Source organism: Branchiostoma floridae, chromosome 7 (genome assembly GCF_000003815.2).
Source record: "Branchiostoma floridae strain S238N-H82 chromosome 7, Bfl_VNyyK, whole genome shotgun sequence".
In the NCBI taxonomy this organism is placed as follows: domain Eukaryota; kingdom Metazoa; phylum Chordata; class Leptocardii; order Amphioxiformes; family Branchiostomatidae; genus Branchiostoma; species Branchiostoma floridae.
In genome coordinates this window covers 14751402-14769560 of record NC_049985.1, presented here as the reverse complement: position 1 = coordinate 14769560, position 18159 = coordinate 14751402, and the positions used below count along the sequence as shown (strand labels likewise).

General features: G+C 40.6%; 4 protein-coding genes and 1 long non-coding RNA gene across 7 annotated transcripts in view; 3 read left to right on the top strand and 2 right to left on the bottom strand.

Annotated features, from left to right (window-relative positions):
• The window catches only part of LOC118419964 (tumor suppressor candidate 3-like), a 46426-nt gene that overhangs the window by 19355 nt on the left and 8912 nt on the right, over nucleotides 1-18159 (bottom strand). The window lies entirely within an intron of this gene.
• On the top strand, nucleotides 811-3869 carry LOC118419974 (sulfotransferase family cytosolic 1B member 1-like). The gene is made up of 6 exons (XM_035826678.1): nucleotides 811-950; nucleotides 1054-1277; nucleotides 1650-1791; nucleotides 2040-2134; nucleotides 2594-2750; nucleotides 3031-3869. Exons 1-6 carry the CDS (start codon nucleotides 815-817, stop codon nucleotides 3138-3140), a joined length of 864 nt encoding a protein of 287 aa, XP_035682571.1. The 5' UTR covers nucleotides 811-814; the 3' UTR covers nucleotides 3141-3869.
• LOC118419972 (sulfotransferase family cytosolic 1B member 1-like) overlaps nucleotides 4163-18159 on the top strand; it is a 21520-nt gene continuing 7523 nt past the window's right edge. Inside the window, exons 1-3 of one of the 2 annotated variants that reach the window (XM_035826675.1) lie at nucleotides 4175-4426; nucleotides 4842-4983; nucleotides 5088-5311. In XM_035826675.1, coding sequence (XP_035682568.1) covers nucleotides 4848-4983; nucleotides 5088-5311 — 360 coding nt within the window. In that variant the 5' untranslated portion in view covers nucleotides 4175-4426; nucleotides 4842-4847. Of the gene's footprint in view, nucleotides 4427-4841; nucleotides 4984-5087; nucleotides 5312-18159 lie in introns of both variants that reach the window. The other variant, XM_035826676.1, reaches the window with a different exon arrangement.
• On the top strand, nucleotides 5466-12612 carry LOC118419939. The gene is made up of 3 exons (XM_035826610.1): nucleotides 5466-5730; nucleotides 7149-7214; nucleotides 7994-12612. The coding sequence occupies exon 3, from the start codon at nucleotides 7996-7998 to the stop codon at nucleotides 11722-11724; it is 3729 nt and encodes a 1242-aa protein (XP_035682503.1). The 5' UTR covers nucleotides 5466-5730; nucleotides 7149-7214; nucleotides 7994-7995; the 3' UTR covers nucleotides 11725-12612.
• LOC118419988 lies at nucleotides 8986-16222 on the bottom strand. The gene is made up of 3 exons (XR_004831712.1): nucleotides 16133-16222; nucleotides 12680-12682; nucleotides 8986-9072 (listed from the first exon to the last, which is right to left on the bottom strand). It is a non-coding gene; the product is annotated as an uncharacterized LOC118419988 (long non-coding RNA).

The window sequence follows — 18159 nt, the reverse complement described above, 5'->3', positions numbered from 1 at the left end:
CTCTGTAGACCTTGCAAGCAGGAGCTCGGTGAGCTGACAAAATTGGATATACGAATAATTGAAGATACCTGCATACCAACTGGCAGCTACCACGAGCACAGAAATCGGATTCCACAAACAACAGGTAAGCACAATGCTAGTAAGCTGTAGATACTATTACTACTAGTAAAGTTCCATGCTTTTGTTAATAGATGTAATTTCATCTTTCAGAAGGGACGAAAAATGGGGACTTCACATGTGTTCAAGAAGTTGCCTCGAGCAAATAAACAGCCTCAGTACTGGCTAACGTCACATTTCCCAACTGGGGTCCAGTGGGCTGTTTGTGAAAAATGAGAAATAGAAAAGTCAAAATATCTCATACAATGCCCATGACTAGGGGTGGGTACCGGTACAGAACGATTCAGGTCCAGGTCCGGTTCAGGTCCAGAGGGTCCGGACCTGAACCTGGACCTGATTCAGTATGTGAAAACTTGTGAAAAATTAATTTTCTAATAGGTCCAACATCCCAGTCCACCTAATTTTTCCAGTCCATTTTTTCCGGACCGGTCCAATAAGAAAAACCGGTTTTGTACAGGTACAGCGTAATGGTACCCACCCCTACCCATGACTATTCTCTTTATGTCTTGTTTAGTTTGGTGTCTTTTATGTCATACTTTTTGTTCCAGAAAACTGGCAATGACACACCAAGGTGAATTATCAGGTGATTGCTCTTCTGTGAATTTTTTGGTGATGCCTCAGGGGCTAGCCTAATTTTGAACTCGGACCAAATTTATAGACTGAAACAAGTTTGTTGGTTTTACACTTACAGACCACAATGAGTGTTGAGAAGTTAAGCTGGGAGTACAAGGGGTTTACTCTGCCACTTGATGTTACCAAAGAAATCCTGGATGTTCTGCCCGACTTCAAGATTCGAGACGACGACATTGTTGTGGCGAGTTTTCCAAAGACAGGTAAGTTATGCACGTCATTATATATTGCATTCAATCGTATTTGAATTGTGATAAATGCTAAATCTTCTTTACACAATTCTGCCTTCTGCTTTTTTTTTTCAAGGGACGCACTGGCTGCGGGGGATTGTAGCTAAGATTCTGCAAGCTGCAGGTAAAATAGACAGCAGTGCGGACAGCCTGATTGATGCAGGGCCCTTGGAGATCAGGACACCTACAGCCACACAGCCAGGCTACCTGACCCAGGCAAACATGCCCTCTCCCCGCTTTGTGGTAACACATCTGCCTATTGAGCTGGCACCGAAAGGGATATCCAAGCCACAGAATAAGGTAAATTGGCAGAAACAAATCTAAGAACATAGATTGGACCAGATCAACTTGTTCCGTTAGTTCCCAGATTTAAAAAAATAACTTAAATGCAAATTTTAAACCAACATGAAAATAGACGTAATTATGAGGAAAGACTACACGTCAATTGCACATACAGTATCCAGGACCTGTAGCCAGATCCAAGTTTTCCTCCAACCCTTTTGTTTACATTCTTTATACTGCTACTGAATTTTTACTATAGCTGAAAAAATGTAAAATAAACTATGAAAATGAATTGATATGGCCTTGAATTAAAAAAGAAAAGATCATGATACTCAATTAAGAAATAACTTTCAGAAAATACTGTGATAAATCTTTTACTAACATAAATAGGTAAAAATCCTGGTGCCAATGAGGAACCCGAAGGACACGGCTGTGTCACTCTACCATTTTGGCAAGAAAATCCTGAAGTTGATGGGTGTGACAGATGATGTGCAATGGGAAGAGTTTGCTCATAATTTCACGAAGGGAAAAGGTAACTTATATTTAATTTAAATACTGAAAATATTTCTCATCAATAACAAACCTGGGTGTATTTTCTTTCCTTGAGAAATTGCTACATTGTTAACTAAATGATTTAACATTTTGTTGCACAAGCATTTCAAAATAATTTAAGTAAGTTACTTTAAACCAAACCTTAAGTTGAGTAGTACTATGTTTTTTCTTCGTAACTATACTTATCATGTACATAATGATTGTATACATGTTGACATACATGTACAGTGGCATATGGACCATTTGAAGACCATGTGTTGGGCTGGTGGCAGATGCGAGACGACCCCCACTTCCTCTTCCTCAAGTATGAGGACATGAAGAAGGTATATGACTGTACAGCACCCACAATCACTAGTATTAAATAAAAATGCATTCTAAATCAAAGGCCATTGGGGAAATGTGAGCATGCAAACAACCAGACTAAAGCATGTCTACCAAATAGTAACTTTTTTCTCCTGACTTTGAAAATACTGTTCCTAACTCTATAGAATAAAAAATGACTACACAATCCAAAATGGCCACCGTAACTGGAATGGAGTCTATTATTTAGTATTAAGCCAAAACAAAATATTGAAAGTGGACATTTGCAGCTACAAAGTCTCTTCCGTATTTTAAAAGTTATGTTGCAATTCTATACATGTATATTATATTGCTACACTGTTAACATAAAAATAATATGAATTTGTTGTGCAAGCATTTCGGAATGATTTCTCTTTACTTCAAACAAACCTTCAATGATTCTACATTTTCTTGTATTTCATTATTTTGTACTAAAATTGTAGGATCTGTTGAGTGCTGTGAAGACCATAGTGGCATTTCTGGAGGTTGATCTGGATGAATCGACCATAAAAGGCATCGCAGAGGCCAGTACTTTCAACAACATGAAGGTAGATCTGGACAATTCCAAGGTGGCTGAGACACAGGCAATAGCCAGGAAAGGTGTGTACTTTCTTAATGATTAACAAGCTTTAGTAACATTCTGAACTAAATCTCGTTTACCTAAAAATCAACTCCCATATACTATGAATATTTGAAAAAAGATGTATCATTTCTTGCTTTTATACCTTCATCAAAAGTGAATTTGTGTCAGTCCAGTATACGATGCAGTTTCAATCATTTACAATCAGACTGAATTTATTAATACTTGTACATAAACTATCTTTTGCTGTTGCAAAATTCAGCAATGCTTGATTTTCCATATTTTTGGCTCACCTCACAGGTATCATAGGAGACTGGAAGAACATGTTCACACCTGAGCAGAGTAAAGCCTTTGACAACTGGTATGAGGAGAAGTTTAGTGAGACTGACTTTGCCTTTGACTTTGAATAAACTAGCTAGATATCATATTATCCAGAATGACTTCTGCAAACACAGTTGAACTTTCAAGTTTAGCTGACATTACATTATTTGATTATGATCTAACTATAACAATAGTTATGGTAGCAACAAAAGAAGTGTATTTGAATTAAATTTATTAAGCACAATAGACTACTAGTGTTAAGCACAACACTAGTGCTTTATGATTCAATTCGAATACACTTCTGAAATTTTGATATAGTGGCTATAGTAATGTTGGTTTCTGTAAAACTGAATGCAATGTTATACTTTCCAAACAAATCTATTGATTAAAAGGATTTCACTAATGACTCAATAGTAATTTGAAAATCATCAATGCTCTTATAGTATAAGTTGTACTTTTAAAGTTGCAATTTATGTAATTGTACATGTACATGTGGATTACAGTTCTACATGTATATATTTATAATGTAACTGGTGATTACAAAAAACAGAAGACAAATATATATTAACATGTTACGTCAGTAACTAGATCTACATCTACCCATGAATAAAAAGTATAACCGATGTTACTGAAATTTAAAAAAAAAAATCACTACGGGTACAGATTATTGAATAAAAATAGTATACCCACATCAGATTTATGCTTCTCATTTATGCTTTCAAGTTAAAAGTATTCTTAATTTTAAGATCTAGAAGCTGTAGGAAAAACAGAAACTTAGTTAATCAAGATAAAAATGAATTATACATGTGTATGTTGCCCATACACAATACAAATGACATAAAATTACATGAAGTATAAGTTAAAAAGAAAAGAATAAACAACTTTTGAAAAATAGATCTCTTCCTTTCATTTATCATATTCAAGGATATTCCTGGTTTCAAAAGGTGTATGACAAAGTCCAGTTTTGCCTTTCATGTTTTCAAACACTTTTAAAACTTAAAGCTTCCCTACTCTTCCGCCCAAAAAACTCTTCTCACTTTGTTTACCCAAGAAGGTTAACGTCCTTGGTTTACCTTTACTCCCTGACCCCTCTGAAAGAAAGGTCACTGATCGTACAGTCAACGACTGTACAGTCAACACCTGTACATTCACTGCTAGGAGGCAATGGACTGAACAAATTGACATACAGTCATACAGTACAAACAAAGAGGGGGCACACAGCAGTGATTCTACACAGAGTACTCTATAGACCTCCCTTACATTACATTTACAAGCAGGGGCTCTGTGAGTTGACAGAATTGGATAATACAAACTGAAGATACTGCATACCAGCTGGCAGCTACCACGAGCACTGGGATCCACAAACAAACAACAGGTAAAGTAAACACAATGCTAGTATGCTGCAGTGTAGATAAGTAATGGGGCCCAGCCGGGCTGTATGTGGAAAACTTGAGAAATATACAAAAGTATATACAAATGTATGTACCTACAAACATACACAAACAATGCCCACAAGCCACAACTATTTCTTTTTTACGTCTTGTGTAATTTGGTATCTTTGATAGCATACTTTTTGTTCCCGAAAGCTGCCCGGTTGTGCCCCAGTTTGGAAATGTGACGTAGACCTTACTCATAAGATTGGGTACCTACTGGCTGCAATAATACACCAAGGTGAACTATAAAGTGTTTGCTTTTCTGTGAATTTTTGGCGACGCCACAGGGGCTAGCCTTATTTAGAACTTGTTCCAAATTTATTGACTGAAACATGTTTGTTGGCTTTACACTTACAGGGCACAATGAGTTTTGAGAAGATCAGCTGGGAGTACAAGGGGTTTACTCTCCCTCGTGGCATTACCGAGGAAACCCTGGACACTCTGTCTAACTTCCAGATTCGAGACGACGACATTGTTGTGGCAAGTTTTCCAAAGACAGGTACCTGTGGACATTATCATTTTCGATTGGATTTTGAATTTTGATAAATGAGAAATGTCTGTTTTACGCCAATTCAATTTTCCGTTTTTATTTCTTTTTCCAAGGGACAAACTGGCTGTTGGAGATTGTAGGTAAGATCCTGCGTGCTGCAGGAAAAACAGAAAGCAGTACAGACAGTCTGATTGCACCAGGGCCTTTGGAGATGAAGACACCGACAGCTACACAACCATGCTACGTCATGCTCGCAGACATGCCCTCTCCTCGCATTGTGGCTACACACCTGCCTTTTGAGTTGGCACCAGAGGGGATATCCAAGCCTCAGAATAAGGTACATGTACATATAACATACCTTACATACCTGGGCAATACCAATTCAATTCATTGGATCTCTTATCTTAAGAATTTCATTGTACTTTTCTGCCAAATCAATGTGAAATAGACTCTTTATCATATTGAGTATATGGGGAAAGTCGGTACCTTCACGCTCCTCCACAGCGTCCTATTAAATCGTGTTATTCCACTGAATATGCGTGTGAGTCTTTTTGCAATACATTATACGGCCGCATGGTGGCTACTGGCATCTGGGATTCTTCTCAAAGACAGTCCTGGGACAGAGAACGCATTCCTGGGGCGAATCATGCTGAGAGGAGCTAAGTGTCCTGGGAACGTGATCTGGCGCGGGAGGACGCTGCCAGAACTTGTCCGACGAGAGTGGCCATTTTTGCACGAGAGTCCCCGATTTTCGAGGTAAGTTTTTCACATGTTATCGATAGCTGAGTGCTACAAAAACTCACATGTGCTATCTTTGGTACCTATAGCCTTTGGAACAAGGTAAAGACGTGCCTGAATAAGATTGGATGGTTCACGATGTCGATTTGAAAAGTGGAGAAAATTTGTCTTAATTTATGCAAACTTTACATGTACGATTTTCATCGCATTGGTTTTACTCTAAATGAAAAATATACGCCTTTATATCACTTTGTAGCCACACTATGTTGACCATATATTACCGTCGCTACGAAACTTTGGGTTATGTGCATCTGAGTAGGTTGTGGCGGCAGGCTAAAATTGGATGTTATTTTTTGGAAAAGATGGCCGCCATGTCGTTCACGATCTATCGTTAATTTTGCTCAAAGTTCATCGCGTATTTTTACAAGCATAACGCCCATCCCGTACTTCATATTTTATTTATCTGCCCTCTGATATACATAGTTGAGGCGACAATTGCTATTTTCTCCGTAACTTTGCTGCTTAGTAGTGTAGCGACGTCGAAAGTGTAGAAAATTATTTATGCAAGTTTTACATGTACGCGTTTCATCGCGTTGGTTTTACTCTAAATGAAAAATATACGCCTTTATATCACTTCGTAGCCACACTATGTTGACCATATATTACCGTCGCTACGAAACTTTGGGTTATGTGCATCTGAGTAGGTTGTGGCGGCAGGCTAAAATTGGATGTTATTTTTTGGAAAAGATGGCCGCCATGTTGTTTACGATGTTGTTAATTTTGCTCAAAGTTCATCGCGTATTTTTGCAGACATAACGCCGCTCCCGTTCTTCATATTTCATTCATGTACCCTCTGATATACATAGATTAGACGGCGATTGCTATTTTCTCCGCAACTGTGCTGATTATTAGTGTAGCGACTTGGATAGTTGGCAGTCATTTCACGTGGAGCGGGGGGGGGTGTTTTTGGCAACGCCTCATAGTTGGGTGCCTAAAATTCGAACAACTTCCATTTTGTTCCCTAGCTCTAGAATACATTTCAATATGATGCTGTATGTTACAAATTCCAATGTACCTTTACTTACACAACTAAAGAGTCAGACATAAAACAATTAGCATGTTAAAAGTAAGTTAACTAGATTTTTTAAAACAAATTACTTGTGCCATATTCTGTTGTTTTGTAGCAGTAGAATTTTTTTTATCTGGTGGCTTCCTCTGAATTGTCAATAAGAAAATATTAAGAAATGAATAATTAGTTATGAATCATCTCCTAAATTTCATATTTTGGTACCAAATTTGTATGCATGTATTCTTTTACCTACACGGTCTAGTAAGTAGCATTTCCATTAGAGCTACATGGGTTTTTATGAATGCATGAGTACTAGTAGTCTAAAGGCTGTTTTTGCATCACCCTAATGAAACGTTTCCTTTGTTAGGCATGTCCTGAGATATTACTGTCCTGACTTGACGACAAAGAGGAAGAGAAGATTTTATATAGCCAGGTGAGACAATGCTTTCCAACGTATATCTTACTTTCTTTTGGTTTTTTGAATTCCAAGCAAATCCTATTTCTGTCAAACAAGTTCCATTTTTGAAACACTGTTTCTAGGATGTCTTTGCTGGTTTTGTTGCCTGATAGACAATCTATCAGGGTAAAATTAAGTAAGTTTACAAAGTATTGTGTGATAAGCTTGTACACGTGGTGATCATGTTTGTCAGCATTAGGAGTAACCTAATTTTTTTTATTGCAGAAAGTAAGTTAGTATTTGATATTGTATCTAAAGTTTGTTTCAGCCCAACTTGTCAACATGTACAGACAGTAACCAAAAGTTTTTGCTTTCAGAAATGGGTGTGTGTTGACTGGGGTGTTGTATATAACCCATCATGAAACTAGATTTTATAGAACAAATATTTTCAATACTCTTCATCAGTAAATTGTAGAAGGATAAAACCATTTTAATTGGCAGAAACAGCCCCATCCATTAGTGGAGTCAATTAACCTATTATGTAAACAGTTTTTGACCTGAACCCATTGGGTTTAAATGGTAACCTATGTAAAGGTACTGATATTGTATGCAAGTATATAGATTATTCTTTTTACTTAAGTGTCAGGAATAAAACATTTCAGTTCTTAGCCTTTGTTAACTCAAGTAAGGAGCCCATCACGACCAACATAGCTAGGCAAAAGTAAGTTAGTATTTGATGTTATATTAAGTTTGTATCAGTCCAACTTGTCAGCATTTAATATTTACACACAGTAACCAAAAGTTTTTGCTTGCAGAAATGGCGGACGGTGAGTCATCTGATGATGACAGACCCCTGGCCAGGTGTCTTCTAGATGACATTGAGACATCTTCGGATGATGACAAACCACTGGCCAGGTTTCTACCGGAACAGTCACCATCCACAACGACTCCAACTAACACACCCAGGAAAGACAAAAAGCGGCTCATGACCCCAAAGTCTAAGGCCCTCCCTCAGCCCTCCTCAAAGCGGGCAAGCACCGGGAGTGCCTGGAGTCAGCAGGAAAAGGTGCGTTCTCTTGTACGGGGTTACCTGTTGAGTAGGCTCGAGGAAGGTGCAGAGGAGGACAGTGTTTTGATGGAAGATGTGCAAACAGGTCTTCAAAGTCACTGCGAACAAATGGCTAAGCATTGTTCCAACAAAGAGGAGGAAGAGGAAGCATCGGCAGATACTTCCACGGTATCTGGTATTACTATAACTAGAATAGCAAAGTCAGTCTTTACTGTGAACTATAAAGCAAAGCGCAAGGTTCTATCAGGATTAAGGTGGAAGCCCACAACATTGGACAGTCTGCAGTTAGCCACAGGCACCACAGCTCAGATAGAAAACATCCAAACATTGATTCGCAAAGTAGATAAAGACTTGGAGGAAAGCTGGGCACATCTATCCAAGTTTGGTACAGAACATCATGTGGCATCACAGTTTGAGGGCTTGTGGGCCAAAAGAAACAAGCTTGTTTCAACCCTTGTCCAGTTATACAGGGAGCATATTGACAGTCTCAGAGAACACGAGAAAAGTGGGACTCAACTGTCCAAGCAACAGCAAGTGAAACTCTCGGAAGAGATGAAAGCGTTTGAAAAGATGGTCGGTGTGGGCTTAAGAGAAAGAGCCATAGATGATGTTCCTGTAACCTTCTTCAGCCAGATTGCAACGGCCCTCCCTGATGAATGCCCCCTCATACACTCCATTTTGTGGACACTGGTTGTGACTGAGGAAAAGTCAAGAAACAAGCTGAAGACAAATGCTTTCAAGATGAAGAGTGCAGTACATGCTTTGTGTGGACTGTTGGACTTACGCAGTTCGAGGGCCAACAATGACGTTACCATATTGTTTGGCCTGGTTGCTGTGTCATATGGAGCTGGCAAGCAATTTGTGTCCCTCTTACAACACCTCGGCCTGTCTGAAAGTTGGGACACGTTAATGGGATTCATGGGCAAAAGGCTGGATAGCTTTCAGACAGTTATTGATGACAAGTTTGGTGATGGTGGCCCTGTGATGTTTGGTTACGACAACATCAATATCCTCCGAGCCGTCCGACACGTTAGAGTCATGAAAGGCAGGGCACAGATGTGGAACTTCACGGTGCGTATGGCCATCAAACCAGACCTGGAAGGCATCGAGGAACTTTTTACAACAAAGGAGACCGCAGAGATGCCCCAGAAACCTGTAGAAGACCTGAGTGAGGACGATGTCTTCCTCCAGTCCCACCCTGATTTGGCACAGGTATGGGAAAGAGCTCAGGACGACTACTACCTTGACCTGCTTGACACAGCCCTAAACATACTCCCCAAAGACACACAAGACCAGACTCACAAAACTACAGCACAACAGAAATCTTGGTTGTCCAAACAAGACCTCAAGAACTCTCACACCTACACAATCCTACAAAGACCCGCAGATCCCCCAAACTCTAAAAAAACAGACATTCTCGTACTTCCATTATCAACGGAAAACGAAGCCACACTAACAGGTACAGCCTGTATAAATGAGGAGTTTGCTAAAGAGTTCAACATACCCATTAACAGGAGTGACACAAAGTACCTTCCTTTTGATGAGAACAGCATTCAGTTTGACATTTCATTGGCCAGGAAGAGGTTTGAATTCCATCAAAGTATAGAACAGCATCGAGTCGATCAAGTTGCCATTCTGAACAGCATTTCACATGATCCGTGGGATGAAGGAAGAGAGGAGGTTCCTGTTGACATAGAAGATCAACAGGATAATGGTGACGAAGGACCAGCAAGCTCCAGACATCTGGGTTCACTGAGAAGAAGATGGAAGGAGGAGGACGAGAAGATGAGAAAAGTAGTGTCAGATATGCAGGATAGGCTGGCAACAGCAAATAGGGCAGGAAATGTAGCAGATCTAGAGCAGTTCAGTAGGTATGTATCAGACTCTAAAGATAGTTGGTCTGAGATTAGAGATCACCTAGGTCGTAGTATTGTACATGCTGTTGTGGAGGGGGGGAATGTAGATCTGTTGAAATACCTGTTAACTGCAGGAGTCAATGCAGACTCCAAAGAAGGGTGTGGGGCAACTCCCCTTTGTCTTGCAGTGTTAAGACACGATAATGCCATGATAAAGTGTTTACTAGAAACAGAGGCAGTGTCTGTAGATGGTCATACCTTCCTTCATTTCCCCTCGCCACTAAACATTGCTACAAAAATGGGTCAGAATGACACACTGGACATCATGGAAAAGTTGCTACCATCACCAGAAGAAGATTGTAATCAGTACATGCAGTTTGTTAATGAAGTCGAGAAAGAACCACAGAATGCCCTAGATGATCTCATTACTCAAATGGAGCAAGTAGAGGTACAGGATGAAGTGTACACCTTCCACAGAAAGAATGCACCTAATGTAACAGTGGGAGATGGGCTGACTAATAAGAACCATTTGCACTGCAGACTCAGTGATGAAGTAGCTTTTGGCTGGACATCAGAAATGCCAGGTGATATGCATGCATCTGGATATGCCGAGGAGTGTTTTGCAAAATCTCAGGGTCCGGGTGGTCTTTATCATATTATCACAGATGTTCTTAAAAGGAAAAAGGTAAAACAAGAAACGTATGGGAAAGACAAGTTCAAAGACAACAACCTCCAGTTGATAAGAGAAGCCAACAGGGATGTCGCCTTTGGTTATGGACTCTCTGCAGTGCTCGAGTTCTCAGGCTCAGAACTTTTCCCTACTGAACAAGAGCTGGCGAGTTGTGGGCAAGATAAAGGGCCGCTTCTATTGTCTAGATTCAAGGATTGGATAGCCTCATGCAGTGAAGACGATGTCGCATTCCGATACAGAATACAAGGTGTTTCACTGTTTGGACCACTCATGAGACTATACAACACTTCAATTAAGAATGGGGACGGACAAGGTCGGGAAGCAGTTTGGATGGTTCTACTGCCCATATTCTCTCAGTCCAAAAAGAAGAACTACTGGATCGAGGCACTCGCACACGTGGTCAACATGACAGCTGCATGGCCAATTGCCATCAGGAAAATGGTACAGCAGAACTGTTCAGTCAGTGTAGAGGGTAGAGAAGGACATAACATTGCATGTGATGAGTTTGTGGAAACACACATTGTGAAACCTTTAAAACAGTACTGTTCTGGACAAACCACACTGAAGACCCTACAGAAACTGAATGTAAACCTACAGATTGTTGGTAGCGCAAGAGCCTGTTACAAGTCCAAAGGTGGTTTTGACATCCACAACACAAAACGCCACAGTGAGCCAGCACCGCTTCTAGATCAGATCTTTGTCTGTCTTTTCTGTTTAAAGGAGCAGTTTTTCAAGTACGACCCTGAGCGTCGCAAGGCCAAAGTCTATCCCATCACAGACAGTCAGAAGTTTGTCCCGAATGATCGATGTGATGTCTACAGTAAGGGGTGCGAAAAGGTTAAGGCAAACTTCAAAAGAAAAATGTTTGACATATTTCCAAACAGACGAAGGGTACCCTCTGTTTTCAGGGAAAATGTGCCTACATTGTAATGTTATGTAGTACTTTGTCAAACTTCTGCCCCCCTCCTCCACCGCCTTCCTGCTAGGCGGGATATAAATGTATGTACGGTTTGGGAGAGGGCTGGCATCCCCCCAATAAAACTATTGCCCCCCTCCTCGCACCGCCTTCCTGCTAGGCGGGATATAAATGTATGTACGGTTTGGCAGAGGGCTCGCATCCCCCCTATAAAACTATTGCCCCCCTCCTCGCACCGCCTTCCTGCTAGGCGGGATATAAATGTATGTACAGTTTGGGAGAGGGCTCGCATCCCCCCTATAAAACTATTGCCCCCCTCCTCGCACCGCCTTCCTGCTAGGCGGGATATAAATGTATGTACGGTTTGGGAGAGGGCTCGCATCCCCCCTATAAAACTATTGCCCCCCTCCTCGCACCGCCTTCCTGCTAGGCGGGATATAAATGTATGTACGGTTTGGCAGAGGGCTCGCATCCCCCCTATAAAACTATTGCCCCCCTCCTCGCACCGCCTTCCTGCTAGGCGGGATATAAATGTATGTACGGTTGGGCTCGCATCCCCCCTATAAAACGTTTCCCCCCCTCCCTTGACCACTGCTAGGCAAAGGGTGTGTAAGAACAAAACACATCTCAACTGTTTATATGATGTGTCATTTGCATTTAGGTTTCTAATCTGGTTTATTCTTCTGCACATGGCTATGCTACTGTGGACTTTACATGTTTCAATAGTGGCTCGTTAAAGCCCTTTGTATAGTTGAAGATCATGAAAAGAATGCATAGGAAACTCAAAATGTGCCATACTCAGTTCTGCTTGTTTATTTGACAATACATGTACCTTTACACAAAGGCTCAGAAGTCAGGTAGCTGTACTCTTCAAGCATGTAAATAAAGAATGTGTATATACATTTTGCTTCTACTGGTCCTTTATGCTGTTCAGATTACTGGAAATAGGTCCGATTTTGATGTCTATACAAACTATATCATCAGCATGCTCACAGCTTCACAAGTCAATTCAGCAGAAAGATGCACGTAGGAAACTTATGTACAAAACATTTATATACAAATATACAGACAATAATCCCTTCTCGTGGGAAGTAACAAGTCATACATTATTGAAATGCATTTATATAAAGCAAAGACAATAATATGATATACCGGTCAAAGAATGATTACATGACAATTTACATGTTCTTATAGTTTCCTAAAATTCTTCCAGCAGGCTGACATGCATGCAATCAGCAGATTATGTCATACAATTCTCATATCAACACTCAGTTCTTGTTTATTTGGCAAGAATACACAAAGGCTCAGAGGTCAGGTAGCTATACTGTACAAGCATGTAAAAAAAGGATATCTATACACATTTTGCTTCTACTGGTCATAATTTATGTACAGATTGCTGGCAATAGTGTATATACTTTAATACACATAAAAGTTTACAATGAAAAGCAATAATCGTAGCAATTGAACGATTGATACCCTTTGAAAAAGACAGACCTACATGTATATATGTATAAACTCTCATCCAGCCCTCAGTAGCTTACATAGGACGACTATATATACATATATATACATAAAAAATCACCTTATGAATAACGTAACATGTACTTCATTTCGAATAGTGGACTCTGCCATCCTCCCTGGGAGGATATGCAGAGAGGCAAACTTTTGAGTGGTACTCTTAGGCACTAGCACCTCTTCTAGAATCTCTGCTCTAGTCATTGCGCGTATAAATCTCTCGCAAATTTTCAAGTTGAAACCAGAGTTTTTCCCCAGACCAAACTCGGGTAGTTCATCCAACTTTTGTTTTTTCACCGCTTGCCCAGTCCCCAGTCCAAGGAATACTCTAGCCAGTAGAGATGAAGAGGGCTGTGGTACAGTATGCCGGATTGCAGACACGCATCTCACCATATTGGCAGCTTCTGTGGTCAGGACAACCTCTCTTGCCACAGTTAGACTGAGGCAATTGTCACATGTTTTGTTGCAATTGTATGAGGTTGTGTCTTCCCCAAAAGCCTCTAACAAAACCTTTCTTCGGCACAGTTCTGTTTCACAGAAGTTGATAACATCAGCGAGTCTTCTGACAGCTCCGGCTCTGTATGTTTCCTCTTCTATGGCTCCTATCCTTGTGACATGTAAAGCCTTGTCTTTTGGGCTATAGAACAGGATTGCTTTTGCCAGCCTTCCATCACGCCCGGCACGACCTGACTCCTGCAAGTAATCTGGGACAGAGGATGGACATCCAAGGTGAAGTACAAACCTTACATCCGGTTTGTCAATCCCTGCCCCTGCAGCTTTTGTTGCTACAAGTACATCCTTGAGGCCTCTTTGCCAGTCCAACAGACTTTGTCTCCCCTCCTGCTCATTCTGTCCTGTGCCTGTGCCATGGTATTTAACTGTTTTTATACTATTTTCTTGCAGGTGATAGTGTATGTCCTTAACATCACTTACTGTCTGGCAATAGACAATGCCACACTGTTCCTTGTGATCCAACACAACTTCACACACCTGCCCATGGCAAGCTTCCCTTGTCTTTCCCTTTAACCTTACACTATACTGGATGTTTCTTCTGTCCACCGAGTTATGAAATGTACGGCATTCCCCCATCTGAAGGTGTGTCATGATGAACTGCTTTGTTGTTGGGGTGGCTGTGGCTGTACAAGCAACGATCTGTGTTTTGAGTTCTGCAAGTTTGGAAAGTTGTAGATAAGTGGGCCGAAACTCATGACCCATTTGATCCATGCAGTGGGCCTCATCCACGACCACCATCTCCAGAAGACCCCTTTCTTTCAGTCCTACCACACAGCCCCACACCACTGGCTTGTTGACAAGACTTTCTGGTGTTATTATGAGCAGTTTTGTTTTTGGAGTGTTGCTGTTGAGGTCATGGATGACAGTGTTGAGGGTCACCTCTGCAGTTAGATGTGATAGAAAGACTGCTGGTATCCTTTTCTCTTCATATCTTCTCAGAATGTCTGTTCCAAGGGCAAGCAAGGGAACGATCACCACTGCTACACCTTTCCTTAGGAGGGCCGGTAGTGTGAAGCAGAGTGTCTTCCCACCCCCTGTCGGCATAACCAGAAAAGTGTTTTCCCCGGTGTGTATTGCATTGATGATATCTTTCTGTCCTGGACGGAAAGATTGCAGATTGAACACCTTGTTGAGGCATTCCTCCAAAGGGTCCTCAATGTCTGTTTCTCCGATAGGTAGGCAGGTAGAATTGTTGGCGGTAGCATCCTGGGACTGATGCTTTTCAAGTGACATTTTCACATAGGTAGGTTTGCAAAAAATGGCGGGGAACCTCATGTTGTCTTGCACCTTTAAAATGTACCAGAGGTCATAGTGTACCTCCTTGTTTTTCCCCTGGACACTGACAGGGTACGGTGGCTGCGCACTGGAGAAGGAGTGAAGGAAGCCTCCAGCATGAAGAATTATACCTGCCTTTTTTGCAGCTTGTTCTGGTCTTGTAGCTGTGATTTTTGCAGTTAGTGCCACGCTTGTCACAGTATACTCCTCACCTGCTTGCTCACTCGCCTGAAGAGAAACAAGTGACAAACAACATAAGTAAACTGTACTATCTATCGTGTGCCAGAGTTTCCGTTTGTAACAACAAGCAAAGCAGATATCAAATATTACACCCATTAAATACAGCAAACCTGAATATGTCATCATCATATGACATAATATAGTACCTATTGAATCTATGATTTAGAACTTTGACTTGTATTCAAAATGCATCAATCAGTAATGAAATAAGTGCAGAAAAAATGACATCTTCCCTTCGAAGTTTAAACTTGAGACTAAAATGTAAACAGAATGCTATTCATACTGATAGGCAAGATTATTTGTTATCCTAAATATTTCTTTCTCCCAGTGTTTACTAGGAAATCGTCATCGAGCTTCAATCAAAACACCTGCAAAATATTAACAGTAGTTTGAATACAACTACGGTGGAAATTCAGTGGGACATTTGTAATCACATATATGAAACACATATTTACCGTGAGGGTATTATCTGATCAAAATAACAATTGTGCAAATTCTTTAGGTACCTTCCAAACTCCACACTTTGGGGAACGACTTTACCCAAATCGATTATACTTCACAATTCTTTTAAATGGTACAAAGTTAAACTATAGAAACATACCTCGATTTCCAGGAGTTTCTCTTTCATTTCGGCGAAACAAAGCCGGTGGAGCATTTTCTCTGCAGCCTTCTCGGTGTTTCCGTCCGGTTTGCTGCCATGCCTCGCACGATAGTGGACGTCCAGACCCGCACCGCTCACGTAAAACTTGCCATTACCCAAGCAGTCCTTGTGAGGGCATGGAACCCTCCCCTCTCTGGAGGCTCGGCACGCAGAATCCATGTTTTTCCTCTCTTTTCCGACGTTTTCTCCGCACGCTGCCATGTCCAACTCGTCGTGACTTTGGTCTAAAAGCTTTTATCGATGCAAATTTCTTCATTTTGCCACCTTTTCCCCGCCAAACGGTCTCAGCCATATTCAACAAAGATACCGACCTTTTGTTTTGGTAGTGTGAAATACCCCGCTCACCGCTCTGGTGTTTCCGCCGAGCTATTTCTGGAAGCCCGTGACGTATCAGAGAGCTGCATCTCATTATTTCTCGGGTTCCCCCAGCGCTCGGGTGCGCTCGGGCAGCCGTCGGCTTCTTGCATACATTAACTCGCTAGCCGCCGGCTGCCTCATTAATATGCGGGCGCCATCTTGATTCCAAATCTACCAGCGTCCGTGGAGAAGGCCAAACGCGCCGCCGTGCAAAACTCCCTTCCGTGACATAACTCCCTCTTGGCAATGTAGAGGGATAATCTTAACGCCCTTACAGCGCCACCAAATCAGGTACATTCTAAAACTCCCTTTGTTGTAACGTGCCACTATTGTGGCAACATTTTACACCCTAAATAGTAAACTTGCGACCAGTTTTGGACCCGGTAACTGTAAAAATACTCAGGCTGTAGAAACGCACGTAGTGGCGTGCGCTCACAACTTACGATTTTCTAAGGCATTGAGACAAACACAAAACAAAACAAAACGACAGCTGTGAATTCCATAGAGTTTATTCAATTCAGCTTGAGGTGGATTGTGAATAAGCCCACGATCTCAAACCTATGGCTTCTTCACGGCGCTGGGTACGAGCGTGCGGTACCTTGGTGGCATGTACAACTTATCAGGGACCTACTAAGTTGTCTTCCAAGCCCTTTGTTAATATTTTGACTGCTATGAGTTTTTGCTATAGCTAAGAAATGTGAAATGAATTATGAAAATAAATCAGTGTGGCCTTGACTTGGAAAAAAAATGCAATATTGCAAGATAGTTTATATTGTGTAACCAGTGCTCGAAATTCATTTTTGGGATTAGGTGCACTGGTGCACCCAGCTTAAAAAATTGGGTGCACCAAAAAATTTTTGGGTGCAGCACTTAAATTTAAGTAATAACCTAGTAATAAAATATAGTTACAAGCTACCACAGATATTTCACGATGACAGACATTTCTATAATCTTTCTAACACTTTGATGTCAAGAATATGATATATAGTAGTATTCTTTTTTTTTTTTTTAAGTTCTTTCTTTTTATTCATTTCAAAATAAGGAGAACAAAATCATGGCACAACAAACAAAATTCGTGACGCACATGCATGACAACAAAACTGATACATAAAACCAGTAGACAATAAGAACCATAAAAATTAATGAGAAATTATGAGGACCCCGGAAAATAAATTAAACAATGGCTAAAGGAAACTTAAATCAATACAACATATAATTTACCCCACTTCCCGATGTGTTTAGGCATTTTGTCTAATCTTTTTGCAATGATGCATTCTAATTTATGGACATAAGACACAAATGAAATAAAACTAGATAATTCTAATTTCTGTTGTCGATACTTGAAAATATAAATCTTAGCTAAGAGGATAATAAGATTTGACAGAGCTGGGCAACGGTCACTTAAATCACCAAAGATGACATTGAAAACATTAATATGCAAATGAATATTTGTAAGATTGAAGAACCACTCATCCACCTTGGACCAGAAATTAGCAACAACTCTACAGTCCCAAAACAGGTGAATGACCGTCTCTTCTTCTTCATTGCAAAGGCTACACCTAGGAGAGTTTATTAATTTCCAAGTGAACAATGTTTTATTAACAGTTAAAAATTTAAAAAGCAATTTATACTGAAACATTCTGGTGTGGGTATCTATAGAGAGCTTGTAGGGTAGGCAGTACACTTGTTTCCAAGGTATGGGTATATCAAAATATTCTTCCCAGGAAAGTTGTATTTTATATGAGGGTTCACACAAATTGGTTTCTTTCATAAAAAAGATATACAAATATTTGTTAATCTTCTTCTTCTGACACCAAGTTCTGTCCCTACAAATGGGCATACAAACACGTAAATCTGGAGATGGATGTTTTAAAGACCATTTCCAGTA

Bases quoted from the DNA above. Each gene is read 5' to 3' on its own strand.
- LOC118419974 (XM_035826678.1), top strand. From the start codon at position 815: ATGAGTGTTGAGAAGTTAAGCTGGGAGTACAAGGGGTTTACTCTGCCA. The intron at 1,278-1,649 runs GTAAATTGGCAG...TAACATAAATAG, and splicing joins TATCCAAGCCACAGAATAAG to GTAAAAATCCTGGTGCCAAT. The intron at 2,135-2,593 runs GTATATGACTGT...CTAAAATTGTAG, and splicing joins AGTATGAGGACATGAAGAAG to GATCTGTTGAGTGCTGTGAA.
- LOC118419939 (XM_035826610.1), top strand. From the start codon at position 7,996: ATGGCGGACGGTGAGTCATCTGATGATGACAGACCCCTGGCCAGGTGT.